The sequence below is a fragment of the Rhagoletis pomonella genome, unplaced genomic scaffold (genome assembly GCF_013731165.1).
Source record: "Rhagoletis pomonella isolate Grant_MI unplaced genomic scaffold, Rhpom_1.0 Rhpom_scaffold_00003, whole genome shotgun sequence".
In the NCBI taxonomy this organism is placed as follows: domain Eukaryota; kingdom Metazoa; phylum Arthropoda; class Insecta; order Diptera; family Tephritidae; genus Rhagoletis; species Rhagoletis pomonella.
Window position 1 is genome coordinate 99100659 of NW_023458557.1, and position 23635 is coordinate 99124293.

The 23635-nt window shown below is 33.8% G+C and overlaps 2 protein-coding genes across 3 annotated transcripts in view; one reads left to right on the forward strand and one right to left on the reverse strand.

Annotated features, from left to right (window-relative positions):
• Window positions 1-23635, forward strand: part of LOC118735949 (gamma-aminobutyric acid type B receptor subunit 1) — a 448224-nt gene that overhangs the window by 123203 nt on the left and 301386 nt on the right. The window lies entirely within an intron of this gene.
• LOC118735950 lies at window positions 1865-3336 on the reverse strand. Its single transcript, XM_036466007.1, has 4 exons — window positions 3081-3336; window positions 2853-2973; window positions 2615-2792; window positions 1865-2416 (listed from the first exon to the last, which is right to left on the reverse strand). Exons 2-4 carry the CDS (start codon window positions 2967-2969, stop codon window positions 1884-1886), a joined length of 828 nt encoding a protein of 275 aa, XP_036321900.1. The 5' UTR covers window positions 2970-2973; window positions 3081-3336; the 3' UTR covers window positions 1865-1883.

Genomic DNA, 23635 nt, shown 5'->3' on the forward strand with positions numbered 1-23635 from the left:
GGAGAAAATGCGGCCATCCGAAAAGTGGCCACCGTATTTGGGGTTGGAGATGGTGAAACCATTTATAAAATTACTCGCAGGGTGTTTCGCTCATTTCTAGTACTCAAAACTAAATACATCTCGTGGCCAGATGAAGCTGAAAAGCGAGAAATTGTAGAGAAGACATACCATGAACTCCCACATTGTATTGGGTATATTGACGGCACTGAATTAAAACTTTCCGAAGCACCAGTGGTCAACCATACGGTTTATTTCTCAAAGAGCCGAGTGTACTCCATTAAGGCCCAAGTCGTGTGCGATCATCAATTACGCATACGCCATGTTACGGTTGGCCACTACGGAAGTGTACACGATGCACGGATGTTTCGTACTAGCGCTCTTTTTACACGCAAGAACGATTTTTTTACTTGTGATGAGTGGTTAGCGGGAGACTCCGCATACCCACTGCTTACTACGTTGATAACTCCATTCAGGTCAAACTCCCAGCAATTGAACTATTGCAAGCGCAAAGCATTTAATTTACGTCACAGCCGATTTCGCGTAAGAATTGAAAATTGTTTCGGGCTTTTGAAAGAACGCTTCGGTAGTTTAAAAGAATTAAGGATCCGAGTTCAAGATAGCAAAAGCCATCGTTTTTGTTCGGAGTGGTTTATTGTTTGCTGCGTATTGCACAACATGTTGTTATCATCCACTAACCCTGATGAATATCTCAGCAACTCGCTCGAAGAAGACGGAGACGAAATCAGCAACACCAACACCGACAACCAAACAACCAATGAAGCGGAATTCAAGCGCCAGGCGGTATATAGGTTAATGTTTGGTGATGAATAAAAACTTTAAAACTGCAAATGTATGACACCGGCATTATTATTTGTTAAAGTTACAAAATTCAAGACCATTTCGGGATTAGTTCGGGAATAGCTAGGGACCACTTCAAGAGTAGTTGGGTACCAGTTAGGAACTAATTGGCGAACAGTTCGGGGATAGTTTGGGGCCTATTCGGAACTAGTTTGGAACCAGTTAAAGACTAGCTTGGGAACAGTTAAGCACTAGTTTAGAAGTGGTTCCGATCTAAGATCTAAAAAATATATTCGCACTCATATTTATTATGAAAAGACTTGTATAATATAGTAAGTTTCAACATAAAAGTTGACCATAATATATCATATACCATACGATTTCTTCGAATGAAACAGTCCCTGGCCCACCTACCGGAAAATTACCCTATATGTTAATCCAGGCAATAAGCTATCTACGTTCCATCTACCGGAAAAAAGTAAATTTTTGACCTTGACATGGTGCTAACAGCAATTTACATATATTAAGAAGTAAGTCCGATTTCAATAATTTTGATTGGTTTTGATTTTATGTGGCAAGCGCATTAATCATACCGAGTTTGGTACAAATCGATTGAACGGTTACTGAGATACACGCATGTGGCCATAAGAGGGCGGTGCTACGCCCATTTTCTAAAATTTTGCCATAATCGTATTCTTTTCTAAAGAATTATTGCGAAATTACCTCTTACAAAAACGATCTTTATATAATTATTTAGTATAGAAGTTTTAGCTTAGTATAGATAAAAAAAGAAATCGATACAAAATTTCAACTTAATTACATTTCTCCAAACATTCAAGAGATTCCGAAACACTTAACAAAAAAATAGAGCTCCTAAAACAGAACTAATACAACATGAAAATGGATTTAAGCAAAAACCTCCCTTAAGAAAGAGTGGTCACTGGTTGCGCCGCACAATTTTGGTAGAATTTTGTTGTGCTGTGTAATTTATAATAGCTTTTAAACTTACGATTGTTTTCTAAATGTAACTTGAATTAACTTAAAAATTCCGATTGAATAAAAAATCTCATTTTATACAAACAAATTCATTTATTGTACTTTTTATCAATTTCGTACTTTGCCACTCTTTCTCTCATTTCTAACTCTAGTTTCTTTACTTCCATATCTTGTACCTTCCACTTATCTTCCATTTCAACTTTCTTCGCCTCTATTTCTATTCTTTTCTCTTCCATCAAAACTTTACTTTCTTCAATCTTCTTATCTCTTTCAAATTTATTTTTCTCAAACTCCAATTTAATTTTTTCCAAAGAAATTTTCTCCTTTTGGATGGCAGCCAGTTGACTTATCGAATTGGTTGGCGTGCGCGAGGCGATCGTCGTTCTCGGTGCCATACATGGCGCAGTTACAGCTTGCATACCGGAAGGCGCGACACTTGCTGCGGCACTTGTCGACTCATCTAAAATGGCATCGTTTACTAGAGCAGGACTCGCTGGGGACAATTGTGGCGAAACAGGGAGTAGTTCGTCAGTCGTAAGCAAGATTGGCTGACTGTCTTGCACCCGCTTGCCAAAAACTTCTTTCAGCCGATCAAAGTGTGGGCATATTTTAGCCACTTTTGCTGAAATTTATAAAAAAATTTAAATTAAAATTATTATACGTACATATGTATAGTATATGTATATAACACACGTTGCGGACTTTGCGGCTATGTATATATATTATTTGAGACCGCTGGGCCGGGAGAGAAGGAGTGTCAAAGCTGCACATTGCATTGGACACAAGCGAAGTAAGAATTCCAACTCCAACTTTTACCTACCTTCGATGCTGCTGCCGTCTGCATCCGATAGTAATCCTTCACCACTTGAAGAGAGCATGTCATTGGCTTCACGAAATTTGGACTTCAAATGTCGCACTTTCCATTTTACAAGCTCCCACGACGCATTCAATTGTGTTTTCTCCAGGAACTTTTTGTAAAAGAATTGAGCAGTTGGAAACTGAAAATATTGGAAGAAAAATAAGCGAATTTACGAGTATAGTATACTTATAAAACAAACCTCAAAATCTGCCTCATCCTGCAGGAAATCTATAATTAAGAGCACTTCGCGTTCAGTCCACTTTTTGTTAGGCTGCTGCCTCTTTTTTTTTGTCGGTGGAGTCTCTAAATCGCTCATTTTTCTTCAAATAAAAAAGCTTTAATAATGAGTGACTGCAGGAACAGATACGGTTGCGAATATATTTTTAGATATATTTATTCAACATGTAATTATTTTGCATTAACTTACAATCACAAATGAAAATCTCAAAACTTATGTACCTATTTCTGCAAATATCTAATTAAAAATGACAACAGACAGCTGGCGCAGGGTCGCATTTTTTTTGCTAGGCTTCGTTGCATGGAAATATACATGGGTTTAGACGTGGCATATATTGCAGCAATTGCAAATATTTTAAGCATGTGTTTTGTTGTTGTGTCATTGCACGGATTGGAAAACTTTGCAATTCGTGCAATCCGTGCACCTTGCAAGGGTTTTGCAAGACTCAGAGAATACCCTTTATATCTCAAAACCTGTTATATGTTCTTGAATTCTGATTTCTTATTCGGATTCAGTGGAAAATTTTTCAAAAAAATCATACAAAAATGCCGCGGCCCAACTATATACAAAAAACAAAAAACATTGTAATTAAGTGAGTGCACTTTTTTCAGATCTCAAAAACCCCAAATTTGGCTATATCACAAAAACTTTATACTTTCTTGCATTCTAACTTCGCATGCGGATTCTGCGAAAAATTTTACATTAGACTGTATATAAAAATGATGCAGGTCGGACAATTTGTTCATTTCTGTGAACTTGTGTTATGCTGGATTTCCAATAGTCATTCAATGCCAAAAATTGTAACGACAAAATTGGGCATTAAAAAATATTCGTTAGTTTCATTTTCTCATGGCATTTTTTAAATGGCACACATTTTTTTTATGCCTAGTGGAAATTCGACAAAAAACAAAAATGGTACATTGCTTAAAAAATGCAACAAAAATTTATTTCTTGCAAACTTTTTGCAAAAAAAAAAAATTTTGCAAATATTATAGTTTCAACCCAAAAGCACGGCAATTTTTTCAGTGAGCTTCATAAGCATTTAGCTTTGATTCAAAACTGTAAGATTTCTTAGAAGTTAAACTTTGATGTAAAAAATTTAAAATGTTGGGATTTTTGTGTATTCTTCCAGAGCTTTGAACAATTCCAATGCTGCATGATTCGCATCGAAATCAAGTCGTAATTATTAAGCATTTTATGAGACTTGAACTTTGTTTTTGACTTCACTCACATTCCAGTCGAAATTTGATTTTCTGATCGCACTGAGTTTCTTTAGTTCCCTAAAATGGATACTCCAGTGAGTTAGAAAAAATATTGGATCAGCCTCGTTTTCAAAATGGCGTCAGTTCCATAATACCCCCACAGTTGCATAAATCGAGTTTTATACCCTGAATTGAAATACAATATTGTAGTGAAAGTAACAAAGCACTTTTCGTAAAAATGATAAAATATTTTAGAACCATCTTCTCATTTACTTCCAAGTTGCCTAGCTCTGAGGCGACTAAGTTTTCTGCTTCATCAAAGCTCTTGGGGCATTTTCTACACTATCGACAACATGTTCCACATCAAAGCCATCATTGTTGTGGTAAGCAAAAACACACAAATTTCATAATTTCATTTCTACATTCGCAGATCTAAGAAATTTTAATTTTTGCTTTTCCTTAAGTTTTAATTTTGCTATAATGGCTTTCAATATATGTATATAAAAGCTCGTACTTTAGAATTCTTTGAGATAGTAAAAAAAAATTAAAAATTTTTTCTTTGTACTTTCCAAGTTAAGGTAAGCTATTCATTTTAGTGCGTGCGACGCCTTCTTCGTTTCCAATAAGCCAATTGATTGCTAGAAATTTTGATTTTTTTTTTAACTAAATATTCGTACATAAATAAACAAAAAATAAATTTTTAGGGATTCAAGCGCATTTTGTTTTCTTTCTTTTTTCCCATCTTTGATTTTAGTATCTTTACTTTTTTTCCCTTTGTGGCTCTTTAATTAAACTGAGTGAGTTGGTACTGTGTTTGCTTTCAATTTCGATTTTCACTTTGGTAATGGCGCACACAGCTAAGTAAACTACGCACATGCCGAAGCCAAGCGGAAATTGAAAAGGCGCCAGAAAAATAGGGGAAGTGTAAAAAGTGTAAAACCAAAAAAAAAAAATAAAAAATAAAAAATTGTAAACGCAAAAGGCTAAAGCAAAAAGCTAGAAATGAAAATTTTGCACAAAAATCTGTAAGCGAATCTATAATTGGAGCGCAATTCACCAACACTCTGCTTATACACTCATTTACACAAATAAATAAAAAAAAAGCCAACGCACTGCGGGGCCCTAAAATTCGAAAAGGAAGGAGAAGCAGCAAAGCAGCGTTATTGATGAGAAATTCAGTAGGAATCTATAGCGGAATGCTACTCATAACAGGACATAAATCATGGGCGAGCGCCGCTTGTAGCGCAACGACAAAGTTGAAAACTGAAAAAGGTGCAAATGAAACTGACAGCAAATTGTAATTACGCGCTATTTGGCTTAATACAATATCTTATTTATGATGACATTAGCTAAATGCTGCGATTTTAATGCATTCTTTTCGGTGATTTAGCAAACTTTGTTTTGTGCTCTACTCTTTTTCGTCTGCTATTTCGTACATTTGCTTTAGCTAAGAGCTTGATTCGCGGGTTAGGGCTGGATAAAAAATTAAATAGATAAAAAAGTTGGCTGATTAAAATACTTAAAAGACAAACTCAACTAAAAAATAACAATTTAGTAAAGAGTAAAATAAAATAAAAAAAAAAACTATGTACCACTCCGGTATAAGTATTTCAACTGGGTCAATTGATAAAACGCCTACAAAACGCCATCATTTCGAAAATGGCATCATACTGCATACCGAAATTTGTACTCGCTTCTGTAAAGGGAATTTTAAAGTCCAATTTCATAAACAGGCATTGCCTTAAAATTACTAAAAAAAATAGAAAATTAAAAATAAGGAAGCCAATTTACACAACCGAATGGGGTTGCAATTTGTTGGAATTAACAAGTACATAGCATCAAGCTGAGTCGGGGGGGCAAGAAGCTGTAAGAAGGATCTACAGGATGAGTAAATTCAAACAGATAGATTCTAAGTGGAACGGGCAACGTCACCAAAGGTTAAGGTAAGCGACAAAATGCTTAAACAGCAACAAATATAAAAGCTACTGAAATAGCAAATAAACTACATTAAGCGCAAGCTACCCAAAAAAGTTTCAAAAAAGGGAAAGTAGATTTGGGGTGACCAATTTTTGTTCACTTAATTTTTATATGCCTTTAATAGCATTTTTCTTCGGATGACAAGTGGTTGAACTTACGCAATGGCCAGCTGTAACACCGCCACACAACATTGTCAGCAAGCAACCACATACCAACAACGATGCTTTGTCGCACCCTTTCCTCAGCTCTTCTCAACGGCAACTCACCACATCAACCGCACTCATCCTGTGAGTGTTGCTAAAAGTCCTATTAACAGCTAGAATTTGCAGCAAAAAAAGTGTTCATAAGCTGACCTCAGCTTTAAATGCGATTTTAAGTGTCATAAATTATCAGTTTGCTTTCTATGCTGAAGAAAATTTGTGCGCGACAGAATTTTGCGCGCGGTTTTTTTTCTGTTTTCTGTTTTCGAATGCTGTTTACCGTCCACCGCATTTTTTGTTTCAAGTATTTTATTTGCTTACAGCTTTGAGTTCTTGCAGAAAAAAGGTAGCTAGATGCTGGAAAAAATACTTTTTACATTTGGAATGTGGAAAGTAAAAGTTTCAAATGCATTTTGCACACTCAATTCATAATTGTTGCGGTCTATCCTTGCAACATTTAAAATTTAGTATAAAAAAATCTATTTTTTTAAGGCTACAGGGTACCGCGCCTGACACGTGGCTGCCTATGCTAACGACGCAGCTTTGATATTTAAAAAGTCCTTTGGCACCCTGCTCGAACGCTCTAGAACCTGAATATCGCTGGAAGGTAAAACAGGTGTCGGTAAACTATTATTGTTGCAGCGGAGCTATTGGCAAACGTGGCTCCTCTCGCCGGAGATAGTTTAATGGCGCTATGCAACTATAATTCAACCAATTTTTTTTTTGTGGTGTCCTAGTTTGATCTAGCTCCCTGGAAAATGTGCTTATCTTCAAGTAGCTGAATCCAAATTGGTTGAAATCAGTGGGGCATTTCAGATCTGCTAAGGCAGAAAAGGCCGTAAACTATTGGCACTTCCTATTTCAAAAAAGCTTCGAGTTAATTCCGGCTCAAATCGAAACCTGGACATCGATGTTGGGCTCAAGTGGATCCTTCGCCACGCATGTTTTTTTCCAAGAAGAGTGGAGTTTCGGATGCAGAACCACTAATCTGTGAACTTATACACGGATGACTCACATTTAGATGAAAAGGTAGATAGAGTTTTCTTCTCAAATCTAGTTAGGCTCCGGATCACTGCAGCATATTCCAGCTGAGGTAGCTGCCATAGAAGCTGCCACCTTTTAAATATAATAAGTCAATATACAAATATCCAGGCGGCAATCAGGTCTTAAGCTCCTTGCTGCTACGCTCGAAAAGAATATGGGAATGCCTGACTCCTCTCTCGATTACCTCGCTGTCAAGCTTATTTGGATCCTAGGTAACACTAGGTAGTGTCGCAAGCAATGTGGCCATATTCGCAGTTTTAACCGTAGATCACAGTTTTTTAAATAAGATTACAGTTTTGCATTTGGAAATTTTCATAATTTTAAAGTTCCTTTTATTTAGATTATTAGAAAAAATTAGTCTTAAAAATATAAAATATTTATATCTTTTCCTCAGAGAATTTTAATAAAATATAAAAATGTTCATATTTAAAAAAAAAAAATCGACTATACTCTTTTTTATGTTGCAAGATTTTTATACCTAGCTTATTGTAAAATCGTTTTTTTTTTGTTTTTTTTTCGCTTAGATCAAAAATAATCTTTAAATTTAGGTCTTTGTTTTGTCGGTCAAGTTTAAACGTTACTTTGTGATTTTTATTTTTTTTCGTCATTTTTAATCGTTACGAAGGATCATGAGTTTTTATATCCGTTTTAAATAATTTAGGATCTAAAAAAAAAAATAATATAAAATAATGGTTACATTTAATAGGAAAAAAATAAATCCAATTTTAATGTTCAATCCGCTCCGGTCCCTGATTGTAATAAATGCAAATTCTTAAATTCTGATGTTCAGATTTTTTTTAATATTATATCAGTTCATAAGATCCTCCAATTAACGGAAATATATTTTCCACGACTACACTAACTAAAAAACTACTTTTGTACCTGTTTTTGTATAAATGGTGTTGAATCTGTACGATCCACAAGTAGTTACATATATTTTTGAAAAATTAATTTTATTTTCTCACTTATTTTTAGGAAAATTTTAAGCTACTGAGCACTACACCCGTTCCGTCTGCTCTTATTGCTTACCTTTTTCTTCGATTTAGATGTTACGCTTTCATTAAGTTACGCCTTGTGACTGTACTTATGTACAATTTTCTTTTGAATGATTATTTTTTCTGTTAAACTAACTTAACTTTAACTTTTTGGAAAAGCGAAGTTTGACTCTCTTCTTTTCACTCAATGCCCATTTCAATGGCAGCGTTCTTGCGAACGAACACACAATGAGGCACGCAATATGTACACACAAAAAAAAATTTTGCAGCAAATTGTTGGCAGTTCCAGCGCCAGTAGAGGGGCTTAGGGATAACATAAACAGTCACACACACACACACACACACACACACACAACCATATTTACAACGGCACGATTCGCAAGTAATAGCGCCGCTTTAATAGCGAACATCTGCCACCCGCAACCCTGTTTTCAGATATGTCGAAGAAGAAGAAGAAGTTTACGGGACATTGGGGAACATTTTCATAATTGAAACATGGCTGCGAATTTCAATTTACGCTCGAATTTGGGAAAACGCTTCTACGAAATGGCAAATGCGTACTTTATAAGAGCGCGCAAGTGTTGCATATAGCCACGCAGGTGTACATACATACATACATTTGTTTTAGAGATTTTCCAGCTCTACAGCTTGTGTGTGTTAGCAATTTACTAAGAATTATTTGCGTTTAAATTGAATTTGCCTTTGCATAATTTTAGGCAGATATTAAATATTAAAATTTAGCATCGTCCAGCGCCAAATGTGCCATAAAACAAGTGATGTGCCTTTTTGAAGCAACAACCAAAGTATGTAGGTAAATATGTAGGTATAGATGGCGGTAGGCGCAAGACAGCAATATTGCCGCCCGTAGACCCAAAACTTTATCGACATAATGTACCATAATTAGTTGTTACCTGATGGTCGTTATTGGTTTTCATAGCACAGTAAGACAAGGCGGTATAAAATGTAGAGAAAAAGTTAAGAAAAAAAGGTTGGTTATTTTTAATTTCTAAGAGCATTTTTGGCGGCGTAAGGTACCAATGTCGACAATAAAAATTTGTTGAAGTGAAAAAATTTCATGGAAGTTTGAAGTTATTGGATCTCAATGTACATACATACAGTCACTCACAGAAGTATTCGTAATTTGGTTTTTTCATAATATTCAAGATGTTATTCATCACAAATCTTTCGCGTTAATTTAAAATATAGCTGATTCTATAACAAAAACCATATAAATCAGTCTTGAAAATTTCGCACAAAATTCACAAAAAATAATCAAACTTCAAAAAAATTTTATTTTTTTTTCGGTATGCAGTTTTGTAGCCCGTTCAATTTCAGTGACATAAAATACAAGTTTCAAGTAGCAAAAAATTACAGTTGATTTTTTAGATTTTTTTTTGTCGAGGGTGTTGTTAACAAAATTTATTTTATTAATGTTTGTGAATTTTGTACAAAGTTTGCAAAGAATGAGCTATATTTGAAATAAAAATTAACGAAATAGGTTTATTATGGAACAAATTTGGAATATTTTGAAAAACCTAATTACGATCACTTCTGTGAGTGACTGTACGTAATATTTGCATTAAGATGAATGAAAAGGAAATAATGAAAAAATCTAACATTTACGGCTGGCATTATTCTTGAATTTATAAATTTCTGCGGTCGCTCAGTTTGAAAAATGTCCTCTTCTTTTCTTTTTAATCCTCTGAAGACTAAAGTAAACATTTTCCTGTGTTTCTTGAATGTTTTTTATATGACTTTATTATGCAAAACCTCGCATTAAATATTTGATTGGTATTATTTTCAATTATTATTTTTTTTTAATTTTGGTAAAAAATAATTTAAAGAACTTATTTTTATTATCAAAACAACAACATATTAAAAATTAGTAGTACTAGTATTTTCTCATTAATATTTGGAAAATAAAAAATTAATTATTAATGTTTTTATGTACATTAGGCTTGTCCAAAAATGTATAGGAAAATAATCTTTTTGGAATTTTCGTGCGCCATCCCGCAGAGCTAAGGAATACCAAAAAATAGAGGCGCGTATTTTCTATTTTGACACCGGTTAATATTTAATCTCACTGCTGGGGCTTTGAAATTCGTGGTATGTTTTAAATATTCGTTTTTAACTATTATATAACAATTCTAGAAAATTTTATTTTCTCCAAGTAAAATACTATATGGAGAACTTCAGAGCCCCGGCAGCACGTTAAATATTAGCCGATTTCAAAATAAAAAAAATGCCCGTGTACTTATTTTTGATGTTCTTCAATAATGGGGGGGGGTGGCTGGAAAAAAGATGTACCACCCTAATCTACACATACACATATTCATTATTAAAGAATATAATAATAATTTGTTTTTAATTTCTGTAATGCAAGTATATAGTTTCGTTTTCAGGTAAATATACTTGATGAGATGCATAGGGAATAGTTTTAATTCCAAATAAGCTCCACCTTCACAAATTAATCCGCATTCACGATTCTACCTTACTGATGGTCTCATCCACATTTCTCGTTCACTCGTGCGGCTCTCATTTTCCTCTGAATTTTCACTCTATTTCTTCCACTTCACAATTGGCTCCACCTTATTTCGCCCTCTGCAAAAGGACACTTCGGGCAATTATGATAAATTACAATGGAAATTGTGTGGCACATAAAGGCACTGCGAGTTTGAAGAGCCATTCGCGATGGCGCGGCAGAAAGCGAAGAGCGCGAGTGTAATGTCGTTTTGTGTTATATAATGCCCACAAGTGGTTGTTGTTTTTGTTTTTTGGTGTCCAGCTATGCTTAATTTTCCTGCAGCCAACAGTCTGTGTGTATGCCCCACCCAGAAGAGGCCATCACTGCTTTTGCATTGCATAGCTGTTTTGCTTCGTTTTTTTTTTTGTCCATTCTCTTTTTGTTTTGGCGTCGCGCTTGTCATTTCATTTATTGTTGACGCCATCGCTGCCAGCGTAGCTACATATGTAAGTATTATCAACTGTTGTTGTGAGAGGTTCTCGCATTTTTGCTTTTGCTCTTGCTGACGCTGATGCTGATGCTGATAGCCCGAACACAATGAAAATGACGAGCTACAAACCACAGCTGTCAAATTATTTTAACACGTACTCTTATGTAGATAATTATTTTGGCGACGACCGGGCTACGCGACAGCTGTGGTTGTGGCCAGATTAGATCTATTTCTATTTTTCTGGCGACAGATAAGGTTCTTCCTCTTCTTTTATGTCAAACTCATACAAATTCATGATGTCGCTGCCGCGTTCAAAGAAATCATGTCGCCATCGACAAAGCGTTTAGATAATGAAGATAACAAATTGGAAGCTGTGGTCTGTAGCTCGTCGTTTTCAATGTGTTCAGAACTTGATGCTGTTTCCAAGGCAGGCAGGTGGCTTCTTCGGCCGGTTTTGTGTTCTGGCATAATAATTATTGTTATTGTTGTTGCAAATTCTACTGCTTATTGTGATTATTATAATAATTATTATACACTTCATGATTTACGTTGTTTGGTTGTCATGATAACGGAATGGTTGGCCTATCAGTGCTGCTCGGCGCTGCTGTCATCTTGTAAGTATTATAAGCCTTTCAGCTCAGAGAATGCAAAGAGGTGAGATTGAAGAGATATGCCCCTTACATTTGTACAAAAGCTCTTATCTCTACAAACCAACTCTAGTGCACCTTTAACCTTTTATTCTCTTCTTTCTGTATCCTAAAGTCGTCATGAATTTGCATATTTATTTATTTAAATATTATCTATGTATGTACATTAGTGTGGTCCTTAAAATCAAATGAATTATTTTTTTTTCAGTCTCACCATCTTAATCGGTAATATCACAGTAAAAATTTTGGTCTCGATTGGAGACCGTTAAGGCGTGTGGCGCAGAGCGCAAAGTTCAGATTCCTACATATATGGAGACTCAAAAAATTTTAATTACTTTTTTCATCTAATACCCAAAATCAATACTACCATAGACGAAGATATTACATGTATATTTTGGTGCCGATTGGTGTCGGTTAAGTCGCCTTCATAGGTTAATCTGAACTTAAGGACCACCCTAATAAGCATATGGGCACCGCCCTTTTTGGTGCTTCCTTGTTTGAATTTCATATTTTCCTGTTCATAAAAGCTGTCTCTTTTGTTAAATTTTTTATTGCGTTGCCATTATTCATTTATGTTTTTAAACATAAAATACACACACACACACACACACACACATACAAATCTTTCTGTCATTTATTAAAACAATAGCACTTTACAAATGTGCTTCTGAGCCTTTTCGTCGAGCTCTAATTGCCAGTATTCAGCCCGCATTTGCAACAATTTGTATACAAAACAAATTTTGATAGCCCACTTTTGGGTGCTCAATTAGGGGCTGTTTACATAGGCTCATAGGCTTTGCTTCGCACCACATTTCAACTCCTTCGATCTACAATAGAAACTGAGCAAAAGTAAGGCGCATATTTATGGTGAAAAGCTTTATACCTCTCTCAAGATTTAATACCAAAAATATGCTACTCTTCAATTTCATAAAAATTTTAAATTTCCAAAATAGTTCAACTCTTACATTTTCCCCAATATTATTTAATCTTTTTTAATTAAATGTCAGTTTTATTGCATACTATTAGGCTTTTAAGCGCGATGCTTATTGATTTAATGCGCCCGCAATTACTCTGGATGCTGCAAATGAATTATTTATTCAATGTTAAATAACAGTTATCTTTTTGAAATATGCATGCGCTGGAAATCGAAATGAATGTGCACAAGAATTGACTTTATGAGTTGAAAAATAAAATAAATTTTCCATTCAAATACGGCAGCAACACTGTTACACAGTTGACAGTGCTGCGTGGTTAAATGCGTGATTAAAAGTTATTGTTGGTTTAATTGTTTTCTGGCTAGGGGAAACAATGATCGCAATATACTTACGCAAGAATATATAATTACATAAATCAAAAATTTGTATACATACATATGTATACGGGCAAATTGCCGGGCCGATTCAACGCTAAAAACAACGAAACTTTTTTAATCGAATACACAGAAATATACAAAACTATACAACAAATTGTTTGAAATCCATTGAGGAAACATTAAATTCATCTGTGATTCATTTTTATCAAATGCTTAAAGAGTTATAAGTAAACAAAACGATAATTTTTGAAAACTCAATGTTAGCGATACTTCTAGAGGGCGTGGTTTTTGTCCGATTTCAACAATTTTTCAAGAATTTAAGAAGGTCAGGCGCAATGTGTACAACAAATTTGGCACAGATTGGTGAAGTCGTTTTCGAGATATAAAAATGTGACATAAGTGGGCGGGCCACGCCCAATTTTCAAAACATTTTACGAAAAACTAATTTTCGCTTAGGATTCATTGAAAATATCATTCGTTAACCGCACTGCCCAAAGATCAGAAAATCTTTTACATACGCACCGTATTTTATAAAAAAAAAAAATTATTTTGACGTAGAATACGTCTTACCTTAAGGTATGGGGGCTATGTTCAAATGTTGTAGTTGTAATTTTTAGAGCTTCACAAAAACGCTTATTGCACGAGAACTAATAAAGCGATTTCAAAGAAAAGTGTGGCGTTTCAAAGATAAAATTCCAAACCTGTCGACAGATTCATTTTTGTAAATAACCAATTCGGTTTCTGTCGTAAAAACAACGGTAAACATTGCCTTATTTTGGGGTAAATTTTGAGCCTTTAAAGTGCTCTAGCAACTTATTGTTGGCATATATAACTTTCATTTTCGGGATATAGGTTCTTTGGAGCAGTAGAAATATTATCGGGTACAAATTTTATATAAATTTAACAAATATTGAGCATTTTAAAAATGCTCGAAAACCGCTCGAATGATTTGGTTTTTGTTTTCTTTAATCAAAAATTCAAGAGTTTTCCTTTCGTTTGGTATATGGGAAGTATTGGTTGATATCTTCTATATATGTTTATTTTATTCAAATTATGGGCATAAATGATTTTCCATACAAAATCACCTCGTCATCATTTTGCAAACACGTGCATATGTTGGAAGTGTGGGAAGGGTACATATGTAAATACATACATACGTACATATGTTGATTGCAGTTAATGTGGATCTGTTTCTATTTTTAGTAATCTATGTATGTCTATACATACATATGTACATACATATTATATATGTACATACATATATGAACACATGTATGCATAATACGCGAAGACTTTTCGAAGTGAAACAACATTTAGAAAAAGTCCAATCCAAGAATAAAAGTAAAGGTGAGGACGTACATAGATAAAGAAAAGGATAAAGGCCAAGGTAAAAATAAACACAAAAACAAAGTTGAGTAAAGATAAAGGCAAACATGAAGACCAAGGTAAATTTAAACACTTTACTTATATGTATAAGTGCAAAGGTGAAGGGGAATATGTATATGAAGAATATGATAAACATAAAAATAAAAACAAAGATAAATATAAAGAAAAAGATGCGGATGAGGATACCGATAAAAGTATAGATGAAGATAGAGGAAGAAAGATTAAAATAAAGGTAGTTGTAGAGAAAAGGATATAGATAAAGGCACAGAGACTCAATCTCGGAACTATTTCGGGATTTTAGGGATTCTCGGGACTTATCGATATAATCGATATTTTGTTGGTTTTTTATCGATTTTGTTATCGAAATTTTTATCGATATTGTTATTGATTTTGCTATCGATAGTTTTGGAACTTATCGATATAATGATCGATATTTTTATCGATTTTGTTATCTCTTTATTATCGATTTTGTTATCGATTTTATTATCGATTTTGTTATCGATATTTTTATTGGTTTTGTTATCGATATTTTCATCGATTTTGTTATCGATTTTGCTAACGATTTTGTTATCGATATTTTTATAGATTTTGTTATCGATATTTTCAGAACTTATCGATATAATGATCGATTTTGTTATTTATTTTGCTATCGATATTTTCACTTATCGATATAATGATCGATATTTTTATCGATTTTGTTATCGACATTTTAATCGATTTTGTCATCGGTTTTGTTATCGATATTTTTATCGATTTTGTTATCGATACTTTCGGAACTTATCGATATAATGATCGATTTTGTTATTTATTTTTCTATTGATATTTTCCGTTTCTTATCGATATAATGATCGATATTTTTATCGATTTTGTTATCGACACTTTAATCGATTTTGTTATCGATTTTATTATAGATTATTTATAGATTTTGTTATCGATATTTTTATCGATTTTGATATCGATATTTTTATCGGTTTTGTTATCGATATTTTTATCGTTTTTGCTATCGATATTATAATCGACTTTGTTACCGATATTTTTATCGATTTTGTTGTCGATATTTTTATCGATATTTTTATTGGTTTTGTTACCAATATTTTTATCGATTTTTCTATTGATATTGTTATCAATAACCATACCACGTATTCTACGTTTAAATATAGCGGCTGTATCTCCGATACAGCCTGCAGACCAAGACGAAGGCGCTGGACTGTTCATTTTATGTATTTAGCATTTCCAACAAACTTGTTGTGCAGAATGTTATCTAACGATCACGCTTTATGCCAACCTGTTACGCTAAAAAAAGACGCTATAAAAACTCGTGAGATTTTCTCATAATGATACGATTTTTAGAAATATCCCTTTTTCCATTCTATGATGATTTTTGACTAAGCGAAATCTGAATATGCGCTCTCTGGGATAAGAGTGCATGTAGTATTTGTATCTACCATGTAGCTTACTATAACTTATAATGAAATTATAATATAGCGGATTAGGATTGTAAGTAAATAGCCATATTTTTCTGTGGCAAATCGACATAGGCTTAGTTGTTACCAATCCGGCCGAAACGCAGTTTTGCCATTTCGTCGTCTCAGAAAACGGATGTCGAATGTTACAAAACACGGTTTTGAGAAAATTGACTTTGAAGTTTAAGGTCGAATTAATCCGAAACTGTACGGTAGATTTTTGTAACTTTTGAAGGAGACGTAGTTGGTGTTATTAGTTTTGATTTCCCATATTTTTACATTTAATATCTCTTAACGTTAATGAGAAAATTTACTTTTCATTCCGTATACATTTGTCGTAAGTAGCGTTTACTCACCACTTTGTTTTGTCCACAGAACATACGACAATAGTAAAGTATCTATTTCAACGACGATGGTATAATTTGATGAAAAAAACAGACATATTTATTAAATAATGATTACTTATTAGAAAAAACATAACAAAAACATAATCATGTATTTAATAAAAAAAAATCTGTACATCTCTTATGCTGTAAATATGTTACGAACATATGTTTTCTTTATATAAAAACAAAAAACAATACTTAAATTCAGTCTTTTGTACATTTTTATCTCTTTCATTTCATTGGAGACTCAGTGCAAGCTAAAATTTAAAAATTTAAAATTTTAAAATTAGTTACTTAGTTTAATTTTCAATTTTAATTGTATCGTTATAGTAGCGGACCATCCAATTGTCGTAAGTTCAAAGTTTTGCGATACATACGACAAATGTTTTATGATTAAAAAAGGATTACATTTGTATGGGAATTTGTCGTATGTGCCACATACGACAAACGTGTTATGATTAAAAAAAAGGTACGTTTGTATGGGAATTTGTCGTATGTGACGCATTTTCAGCACATACAACAAAAGTCATACCCAATCATTAATATTATGTAACATGCGACAAAATGCGCACGAAATATCTCAAAAACTAATGGAGATATAAAAAAATGGATTGCAGAAATCGAAAGAGCATGTCCAACTTAGTAAATCTGCATCAAAATCCCAAAATCGTGATTTTGCACATTCGTCATCCGTTTTCTGAGGCGACGATTTGTCACAAAACCGAAGTAGCCAACCCTTACTACTCAACAGTGGCACATGTCTTAACTACATTTATCGTGAATATTGACATAAGTCAAAAACTCTCGAGAGGTGAGTCATGCTTTTATGTAAAATAACAACACTTTTCGTTTTGTGCCGTTGTTCAGCAATGCAAATGAAGTTTTGTTTGTTTAACCACTTAGGAGTTGTTACTTATTTCGAATTTGTGTTGTAGTCCAACACTTTCTAAATCTTTAGAAAAAGTTATAATTTGAAAGCTTACAAATTTCCCCATACAGAATGACCTCAAATAATCCGGAATAATTACGTTCCAAGACATATTATTGATAAATTACGAAACGCAAAATTTTTAATTGGCTCTACTGAAATACATATATGATATTTTTTGAGTTGTATCGTTATTGCACAGGACCATCGATTTATGTACATATATATATTTTTTTTTTTCAGCTACAATTTTTTTCTTTGAGATGCCTGCGGACACTTTTGTTTTACAAAATTTTGACAAAAACGTTATTTTTTGTGTTTGATTTTTCACCATTTCTGATTCTCTCCTCGTACGTACGAGTTTAAGTATTTAAGTTTAAAAAAAGTCAAATGCCTAATGTACAGACCTATCACTCCATGTCGGATACGTAAAATTGCATGGCATACAGAAGTAGAACATAAGCCTTGCCAAGAGTATTCTATACATATTAAATACATAAATACATACATACATATGTGCCACACTTATACTAGTTATGCGGGTATTTGTATAATGCCAGCCAAAATTAAGCTGGCGTGTTGACAAAAGTTCAACGAATTCCCTAGAATCCTTTCAGCGTATGTATAAATGAAATACATATTCAAACGCTGAGAAATATAGATATACTTATATATATGTAAGTATGTATGACGACTTTAGGAAAATAGGTCAAATTAAGCTTCAGCTTAAAAACCTGTAAAAATATATTTAAGAGAAAGCTTATAAGTATATCCATGGATGTATATATATGTATATATGTATTTTGATAAGGTGCGTATAGAGAAAGTTTTTCGTTCAAGTTTCTTTCTAGTGTGATTGTCTCGGCGGTTTTTAAAAGATTTTTAGAAATCTTGATTCCTCGAATACCGAGTAAACCGAATTAAATAAACACGGGTTCTATTTATATACCACAATATAAGACTTCTAAAAATTTGTTTTATTGAAAATGGAATTATAATCTCAGTACTGGAAAATTTTACACTGCGAAAAATTTCCTAAAAAATAGAAGGAGGCCTGAACGAAAATATTTCACTGTTTGCTTTTATTGTGCCAGCTTACCAAACTCTGTATAAATCAGTGAATCGACTAAATGTTGTCCTCCTTCATATCTACATCTCTAACGGCAGGCTCAGAAAAAAACCAGATCCGACAGTATGAGCCATAGGGAGAGTATTGTTAGATCAGCTGATGTGAAGAGATGGTATCGTCGAAGCACTACCATTCCGCAGGCCTGGGTTCGAGCCCAGTTCCAAAAAAAAAAAAAAAAAAAAAAACAATGTAGTTTTTTGGTTTTATGAAATTTTCTTGTACATTTCCGACCGAAGATTTCGAAATTTTTTGTCAAAAGTTGACTAAGAAATCTTTTAGATGCTCTAAAAGTTGACTAAGAAATCTTTAGAGCTTCTCCTCCGATTTGTGTCACACAGAGCGGAGGGACCTACAGTTTTACGCCGACTCCGAAGGCGATAGCATTTTTATGAGAAGCTGTTTTTCATGGCAGAAATACACTCGGCCGCTGTTAAGTTAAGAAAAAACCTTTTTTCTATATTTCTTTGCGATGTTGCTTTGACCAGGGCATGAACCCAGGTGCTGCGGAGTGGTAGCGCGCACTGCTTACCACTACGCCACAGCGGCCGACAAAACCGTATACTCAAAAAAATTCTGAAAAATCTGATTAAAAAGTTGAAAATGTTGAGATGCAACTTTGCAAATTTAAGACATGAGGATCTAAAAGATTTTTTTCTCATCTTTTTACATCTTTTGAATTCCTTGGTTTGACCATAAAACTATACCCATAGTTTTTTTGTTAGACATAGCTAGCAAAGTATTAATTTTTTATTTCGAAAGTTGATTTTTTAATGAAATTATTCGGGTATTGAATATAATGATTATATAATGGCACAACTTTTCTCTTGTAGGCCATTATTTGTGCTTACGAACCCGAATTTCTATCCTACTCCTATCGAGAGATTTATGATTTGGTCCATCGCGCACTCCAAAATCGTACACTGTGTGCCGCTGAGCTCCGTTGGTCCGATTCAGTGGATGGAGCATTCTCATTTAAAATACAGTCTCATTCAAGTTTTTCCTGATAAAGGACTGTTGTTTTAATTTTGTTAAGATAGGTGCACCCCATTTAGTGTGAATTTTTCACAAATTTTTTCTGCTTTACATGTAATCCAAAATAAATCGAGCACATTTTGCCTCATTGAATTCTAAATTAAAGCCATATTTTGGCAGTCATATTTTAATTTTTTATTATGATTTCTGACTAATACTGAGTGCTACTGTAGCGAAAATATGTAAAATAGAAAAAAAAAATTAAAGCATTTTGCATTCATACTGTGTAAGTAAGACTTGAAATCTATTATTTGAAGTATAGATCATAACAGGTTTTTCTTTCTCATAAAGATTATCATCAAGTATACATACATGATGTGAATATGAATAAGCATATAGGCAACTTCTGTTTAAAGCATCCACACGATCAGGTCTACAGTCACAATTCACAATCCAGTGGCATTCGGCAGAGATGGCAGAGCAAGCTGCGAAACGATGGTCAACCGTGGTACTACAATAAGCATAAATTTCCTTTGTTTTGGTTGTACGTGCATATTTGCAGTGTAAATACACGCAACAGTTTCAGTATGAGTGCTACATTGTGCAGGCCTAGCTAAATGCATTACACTCCATACAGCCGACCAGTAAGCTAGCTCGTTGAAGTTGTTGTTTGAGTGATGCCTGTTTACAGTCCGACAAGATGTTGCGAGTATTTATGCGCCATATTGCGTATATTCAGCGACACCGCACACAGCGGCAGACAACTTCCAAACCAACATAATCAATGAACGCTTGAAGGCGTTCAAGCGTACACAAGTGCGCACCAAACACACACACACACACACACACACACACACATATAACTGAGTTGGTAGCTTACTAGTGGGCCTTTCATTAGCCATATTGGCTATGCTTGTTTGGCTGACAGCGCGTATGAGTGATTATTAATGGTCAAAGCTACATACAAACATACAAGCATACTCGTTAATTGGGCTGCCGCTATTGTGCTCTTGGCAATCTGCTGCTGTTGCCATTGCTGATGATGATGCTATTGTGCACTTGTGTTACCGGAATTTCACTACACTTGAAATTAATAATTTTATTATGTGCGTATCATTAATTAACGCCTACTCAAGGCAACAGAGTGAAGACAATCTACAGCTACAGCTACAGCGGACAGTCATAGGGCAGTAGTTGGCATTTGAAGTACATAACAGCAACAAAATAACAATATATAGAAACAATTGGAAATTGATATTTGTATGTCCGATCAACGACTTTTCGTGAGTTGACTGCTGTAGAGGAAAGCTCTATAAAAAAAAACTTTGAAATAATTTTCGATACATAAACTAAGTCAGAAGTTGTTGTTTAGATGATGTGGTAGGTGACTTTGATTGATTAGCAATTAATTGCTTGCCACTTTCATTTAAGGTAATTATGCTCGCAAAGCGGTAGTATCTATGTAATTAATTTAATCTTAAGCGATTGGCGCACTTTACTAAAGTAAGTGCTATCTAAATTAGTTTTTTTTTTTTTTTTTTACTATACAAACATTTAACAATTTTATATACACGAAGCGACCTCTACTAACTAACTGTTCCCGGTTAAACATGGCCTGATTGCCGCCGCACTAGTAAGAACATTTTTTCCATAGTTTTTTTTTTTTTGCAAAATGTATGTAGTTTCTTGGTTTGAATAAAATGTATGAAAAATAAATTAAAATATGTCTATTGTAAGAGTTCACACTGTTATGCCATTGATTTGCTTGAGGTATTATCATGTACATATTTTCGCTTAATTACTATTGCTAGTGTTGCCAGATGAATACTATTTGTGGACATTAATTATATTATATGGCGCTTATACTATTACAATATAACTTGTATTATTAGGCGTTTACACTGCTACATACAGTGTTCACACTATCCTGGTTATCTGAGTAAAAATTGCACTGGATTACGCAAAAATATTTTATGGATGCCACTATTCTATGTACAATTGCTCTCTGATCCAGAAAATCAAGTTAATTTGTTTTCTAAGGGTAAGTTTTCGAGATCTTTGCAATTTGCCGTTAATTGCAGCTTAAAAACAAAAGTGGTTCCAAATAATCACGTATATCCTAGGAAGAGATTGAATAAGTTTAGTACGGACTGGTAGTTTCTGAGAAATTATTTCAGATTTTTGATTTTTTTTTTTTTTGTAATTTTTTTTTTGCATTGTGTTAAAGCATAATGTGTTACATAAAACTCAAGCTACCAATGAAGAAAATTTATAGATAAACAAAGAAATAATGAGTGGTCAATTGAAAATGTGCAAGGGTTTTTGTGTGAAAAATGAGCAGCAAAGAATGTTCCTCTTTTCTGTGCATATTTCATACAAAAATATGCTTACTTGCGCATTTTGACTTGACCACTTATTAACTTTTTTATTTATTCATCGATTTTCTTTAGTGGTAGCTTCATTTTTTTTAAGGAGCAGGCTTTTATACAAAATAAAAAGAATTCCAAAAAATCGTTTTTTTTTCATATTTCTTCTGTTAATGTTTGAAGTTTTTTAATTAATCAATAATAATAATAAAAAATTCTGGAATGATTAAGTAATTTATGTGAAGCTATAACGCCTATCGAAAAGTGGCGTAAGGAGGATTTTGTTGGCTTTCTTTGGATTTTATTGTTCTAAACTGAATTAAAATATGAACACAAAATCCTGATATGATCATTTTTTTTTTTTTGTGTAAATTCATAAACTATATATTTCAACCATAAACCAAACAAAGGACCAGAGAAAACCTGGATTTGGAGCTAAGTACCTCCCCAGATTCGAATAAAATTTTCAATTTGTGTCAGCATATGAACTGGAAAGTAACAATACGACACAGCCCTACATAACCTACATAACAAGAATTTTAGAAAACAAAACCGAACTTCATACTCTTCTTCTTATTTTGCGCTGTAACCGCCTCAACGATTTCGGCCGAGTTCAACAAAGCCCACTGACAGCAATTGAATACTTTCAAAGCTGGAGCGTCAATGTCGCTGTATTTTAATTCGCTCCATCGTTCCATCGTCTGCGGTACCAGCCCGTCACCAACGCGTATAGCTCCGTAAGAAAAAACCAAACACTAGCAAATAATCAATAAAATGGAGCACAACTTACACCACTCCTACACTGACGGCCATAAGCTCAGCTGAGAATAATCTTTCTGCCCATTGTGGCTTAAAACTAATCCCCTCGGATGCTACTAACTAAGATGTGTACATTAAGCGAAATGCCTGCAATAATTTAAGCAAGGTCAAGTATGTATATATCAATACATTTAGGCATTCAACCGTATAGACTGGTGGATACCATGTCCATATGTATGAGCATATTTTGATACTTTTCACATTTCGTTTTCGCCATTATATTCATTGCAAATACCATAGGCATCAGTGGGTCATTTTTATATGGAGCAGAGAAAAAAAACATTGGGATTAACTTCGGCTTGATGGCGGCTTAAATATGTGAATGAATTTATCAAGATTAATGTGCAATAGCCACTAGGATGAAATGTGTGGATTTCCGTGCATTAGTTTGTTGGTATGTGTGAGTGAGCAAAAGCTTTTAATAGGTAAAGAGCGCAGATGACATATGCTTAGGTAGGTATACTTACTTGTTTGCTGTGCAAGGTAAACGATGAACGCCCAGGCAGTTTTCAAAGCGAAGTCAATGCCCACTATAGGTTGAATGATTTAACTAAGAATATGTTGATAATTACACAGAGAGAAATAGTTTATGAAATTTTTTTAAATTGAAACATCTTAATAGATTTCAGAGATGTTTGTGTTAACAAACGGACGGTTGAGTTGAACGCCACTAGGGGCGGGTAAAGACAAAGGCAAGGATAATGATAATGACAGAGACTAAGGCAAAGATGCAGTCAAAAGCAGCGAGAGAGGCAGATACTAGATATATATAGATAAATATAGAGGTTACGAAAACGACAAGATTAAAAATAAATATAAAGATGAGGATAAGGATATAAATAAATATAAAGATAAGATAAAGATAACGACTATGAACAAGATAAAGGCAAAGATGAAATTAAAGATAAATATAGACTTAAACATAAACATAAACATAAACATAAACATAAACATAAACATAAAC